The 5408-nt window shown below is 48.9% G+C and overlaps 1 protein-coding gene across 1 annotated transcript; it reads left to right on the top strand.

The window, feature by feature from the left end:
* LOC108637619 lies at positions 833-5089 on the top strand (the record flags this gene model as incomplete). Its single annotated transcript, XM_018058928.1, is given in 3 exon segments — positions 833-2215; positions 2218-4764; positions 4766-5089. Coding segments are annotated over 3 exon segments (4254 nt in total), but the record flags the coding sequence as incomplete, so codon positions are not given.

The following is a 5408-nucleotide window of genomic DNA, read 5'->3' as shown; positions in this document are numbered from 1 at the left end:
TACTGGGGAGGCATCTGGCTGTAAAGTGCAGAGGCAAGTCAGTGTAAGGCCGGGGCCCGGTTTCGTGCTGGGGAGGCAGCTGGCTCTGTGAACATCCTGCAGGTAGGATTGAGTGCATTGTTGGTGGCCACCTTGTGTTTGTTATCTGTTTGTCTATTTGTGGTGTCTGTGCTGCTCTTTGTGTGCTCTGTTGGCTCCCAGTGTACTTTTCTGTGATCATGGGACAAACAACTTCTACTCCTTTATCTCTTACGATTAATCACTTCTCTGATTTCAAGTCTAGAGTTCAGAATCTTTCATTACTGGTAAAGAAGAGCAAACTGGTGACTTTCTGTTCTGTCAAGTGACCCACCTTTGACGTCGGATGGCCACAAGAGGGAACCTTCAATCCCCAAATTATCCAGGCAGTTAAAGAGAGGGTGCTTACTCCTAGTCCTGCCGGGCACCCAGATCAGACTCCCTACGTTCTGGTCTGGCAGGGTCTAGTGAGGAACCCGCCAGAATGGCTTAAACCCTTTGTTCTCGCTCCTCCTAAACCTCCCCGTCCCTCTTCCCCAACTCCAACCTCACCAAGCCCACAGGTGTTAGTAATGAAGGCTTCTGAAGAAAAAGAAAAAAAGGACGAAAATCGACCAAAGCTGGTATTCCAGGAATCTTCTCTGTATCCTAATCTGATAGATCTGGAGACCGAATTGTTCCCACCCCCGTATGCGGATCCACATCCGCCCTTGCTTTCACGGTTTCATCGGGAGAAGCCAGGAGGAGAACCGAGCCTTCAGCTCATCCCAGAGAAGGGGGCCCTGCCCAGGGAACTCGGAGAAAAACAAGAGAAATGGCCAATGTAGCAGAAGAAGACCCAGAAGTCCCCTCCTGCACTGTTCACGCGTTTCCAGTCCGGGCGGGACCAGCCAGAGAGGGTGGAGAGCGGACATATCAGTATTGGCCCTTTTCCACTAGTGATTTGTACAATTGGAAAACCCAGACTCCCTCCTTCTCTGAAAAACCGCAGGGTCTTATTGATCTGTTAGAGTCTATCCTTTTTACTCATAATCCCACTTGGGATGATTGCCAGCAACTGTTACAGGTGCTTTTCACTACAGAAGAGCGAGAGCGGATCCTGTCGGAAGCTCGAAACAATGTGCCAGGGGTGGATGGGAGGCCCACAATACAGCCTAACCTCATTGAGGAGGGGTTCCCCTTGGTGCGACCCAACTGGGACTTCGAACGCGCTGAAGGTAGGGAGTGTCTCCTGGTATACCATCAGACTCTTATGGCCGGCCTTAGAGCGGCCGCCAGAAAGCCAACTAATTTGGCCAAAATAAATTCAGTGAGGCAGGAACCAAATGAGAGCCCAGCAGCCTTCCTCGAAAGGATAATGGAAGCTTTTAGACAGTATACCCCTATGGACCCACAGGCAGATGAGTCACGAGCGGCAGTTATGTTAGCATTTGTAAATCAAGCAGCCCCCGATATTAGAAAAAAATTACAAAAGATAGAGAGGTTAAATGAACAATCCTTGCAAGATCTAGTGAGGGCAGCCGAGAGAGTTTTTAATAACAGAGAGACCCCAGAAGAGAGAGAGGACTGCATTAGAAGAGAAGAAAGAGAATTTAGAGCTGAAGAAAACTGTAAAAATCAAAAAGAGCTGGCCCAGATATTTTTTGCTGGGGTTGAAAACAAAAACAGGTTCCAGAAAGGGAAAAAATTGGACTCAAAAACTGAAGAAAAAACGACAAGGCGTAAGCTTGAGAAAAACCAATGTGCATTTTGTAAAGAGTTTGGACATTGGAAAGATAAATGCCCCAAGAAAAATCTAAAAGAGGAGCCCAAGAACCCCGAAAATGAGACTCCCTCTCCAGACAGTCATATCCTCTACGCGGGTGAGGATAGCAACTAGGGGGGTCAGGGCTCGAAGCCCCTCCCCGAGTCCCGGGTAACTATAAACATGGAGGGGAAACCGGTTGGCTTCATGGTGGACACGTGAGCCCAATACTCAGTCTTAAACCAAAAAGATGGACCCATGTCTAAGAAAAGTAGCTGGGTGCAGGGAGCAACCGGGACTAAACGATATGGATGGACTACAAAATGGCATGTGAACTTGGGGGCCCACCAGGTGACCCATTCTTTTCTGGTGATACCTGAGTGTCCAGCGCCCTTGTTGGGAAGGGATTTACTGTCTAAAGTAAATGCCCAAATTCATTTCGACCAGGACAAGTGTCGGTTTTAGATGGGACCGGGCATCCTCTTCAGGTCTTGTCTCTGGCGTTAAAAGATGAATACAGGCTCTACTTGCCAGAGGCCCCAGTGACAATAAGCCCCGAAGTACAACCATGGATTCAAAGATACCCTCAGGCCTGGGCTGAAACTGCAGGAATGGGACTAACCAAACAGAGGCCCCCTATCATTGTGGAACTAAAAGCCAGTGCTTCCCCAGTGAGGGTACGACAGTATCCCATGAGTCAAGAGGCTCGACAAGGAATTACTCCTCATATACAACGCCTCATAGACGCTGGGGTCCTGAAAAGGTGCCGGTCCCCATGGAACACTCCCATGTTGCCTGTGAAAAAGCCTGGGAGAACTGATTTTAGACCGGTTCAAGATCTACGAAAAGTCAACAAACGGGTGAATGATATTCATCCTATGGTTCCTAACCCTTATACATTGCTAAGCAACTTGCCTCCAAACTACATTTGGTACACTGTTTTAGATTTAAAAGATGCCTTTTTTAATTTGCCTCTTGCCCCCGCAAGCCAAGAGATCTTTGCCTTCGAATGGCAGGAAGACGGTGGTCAGACCCCTGTGCAGCTGACATGGACTCGCTTACCACAGGGTTTCAAAAACTCGCCCACGTTATTTAATGAGGCCCTGGACGAAGACCTCCGTGAGTATGGGGTTGAACACCCTACCATTGTTTTATTACAATATGTTGATGACCTTATGCTGGCAGCGGCTACAGAGAAAGAGTGCCAAGAGGCAACAGGTGACCTTCTCCAAACCTTGGGGACTTTAGGTTACCAGGCTATTGCCAAAAAGGCCCAGATTGCCAAGCAAGAGGTTACATACCTCGGTTATAAGATAAAACAGGGCCAGAGGTGGCTAACACAGGCTATGAAAGAAACCATCCTCCAGATCCCTGAGCCGGCTAACCCTAGACAAGTGAGAGAATTTCTGGGAACGGTGGGATATTGCCGGTTATGGATCTTGGGGTTTGCAGAAAAGGCCAGGCCCCTATATGAGGGGACCAAAGAAAACAAGGACTGGATATGGACTGAGCCAATGAAAGAGGCCTTCCAAGAGCTCAGGCGAGCCTTGCTAGAGTCTCCTGCCCTTGCCCTCCCTGATCCATCTAAGCCTTTCCAATTATTTGTAGATGAAAAGCGGGGGATAGGAAAAGGGGTACTAACACAGAGATGGGGACCATGGAAGCGACCTGTAGCTTACCTTTCCAAGAGACTGGACCCAGTGGCAGCCGGATGGCCACCTTGCCTCTGTATCATCGCGGCCACCGCGCTCTTAGTCCACGATGCTGATAAACTGACTTATGGACAGAGACTCTTGGTCTACACTCCTCATGCCATAGAGAGAGTTTTAAAGCAACCCCCAGGTAAATGGATTTCTAATGCCCGCTTGACGCACTACCAGGCCTTGCTACTTGACACCCCACGGATTCATTTCCAAACGCCCTGCACTCTAAATCCGGCCACTCTTTTGCCCAATCCGGGGGAAAATAGCCCCCTCCATGATTGTGATGAGATACTGGCCGGGGTAACAGCAATGCGTAAGGACTTAACCGATACTCCACTGGATAACAGTGAGCTAAGATGGTTCACAGACGGCAGCAGTTATGTAAAAGATGGACAGAGACGGGCGGGAGCCGCAGTAGTAGATGACTCTGGACGGACAATATGGGCAGAGGCCCTTCCCCCGGATACCTCAGCACAAAAGGCAGAGTTAATTGCCCTGATTCAAGCATTAGAGAGAGCCAAAGGAAAAAGAATAACTATTTTCACTGACAGTCGCTATGCTTTTGGCACGGTACACATCCAGGGCCCGATATATCGGGAACGGGGGTTTTTGACAGCTGAAGAAATTAAAAACTTGCCTGAAATCTGTAGACTTTTAGAGGCTGTACAGATGCCTCAGGCTGTGTCAATAGTACGCATACCTGGACATCAGAAGGGTGACAGCCCCACGGCACGAGGGAATCGTGCCGCAGACCTGGCAGCTCAAAAAGTAGCTGATGAAGATTTCATCACCCCTGTGTTGGCGATCGGACTTCCACCTCCAGGTATGGGAACTTTGCCCCCAACCCCTGAGTATTCATCCACAGACTTTGCTTGGATCCAAAAACACACCAACCTTCAAAAAGATAAAGATGGATGGTACCGAGACTCAGACGGCTACTTGATACTTCCTGCTCAGTTGGGACAGCAACTATGTGAGCATTTGCACTTGTCTACTCATCTGGGAGAAAGGAAGACTCTGATGCTCTTTCAAACTGCGCGCCTGCGATTTCCCCGGCACCAGACAACTGTAAAGAACATAGTGCATGCTTGTAAGGCGTGTCAACAGATGAGGCCAGGAAAAGGACAACATGCAGGACTGAGGTATCGGGGAGAAGGACCAGGGCAACACTGGGAAATAGATTTCACCGAGGTAAGGCCAGGCAAGTATGGTTACCGGTACTTGTTAGTGTTGGTGGATACCTTCTCAGGGTGGGTAGAAGCTTTTCCTACAAAGGGAGAAACCACGATGATAGTGGCAAAAAAAGATTTTAGAAGAAATAGTTCCCAGGTTTGGCCTGCCAGTGACCATAGGCTCTGATAATGGACCTGCCTTTGTGAGTCAAATAGTTCAGAGCCTTGCCCTAGCCCTGGGGACTAAATGGAAGTTACATTGTGAATACAGTCCACAGAGCTCAGGGCAAGTAGAAAGAATGAATCGGACTCTAAAAGAAACTTTAACTAAATTGGCTATAGAGACTGGCGGGGACTGGGTGACCCTCCTTCCCTTCGCCCTCTTCCGTGCGCATAATACTCCTTATCAACTTAATCTGACCCCATTTGAGATTCTGTATGGGAAACCTCCCCCTGTATGTCCAATATTTGAAGGGAAGAAACTACCACCTCCCATGTTGGGGCAACTCCAAGAGGCCTTGATGGCCTTAAGCAAGGTGCACTCTCGTGTCTGGAAACTGCTCCAGGAAATACATGTGGGTCAAAATAAGGGAACTATTCCCTCACATGACATTGGCCCAGGAGACTGGGTATGGGTCAAAAGGCACCAAACCAAGGCACTAGAACCCAAATGGAAGGGTCCTTATGTTGTTCTTCTTACCACCCCAACTGCCCTAAAGGTTGACGGTATCGGGCCTTGGGTGCACTGCAACCACGTACACCCAGCTGCTT

Source organism: Capra hircus, chromosome 15, assembly GCF_001704415.2.
Source record: "Capra hircus breed San Clemente chromosome 15, ASM170441v1, whole genome shotgun sequence".
In the NCBI taxonomy this organism is placed as follows: Eukaryota; Metazoa; Chordata; class Mammalia; order Artiodactyla; family Bovidae; genus Capra; species Capra hircus.
The sequence above is the reverse complement of the archived record's forward strand: the minus strand, read 5'-3'. Positions and strand labels throughout refer to the sequence as shown.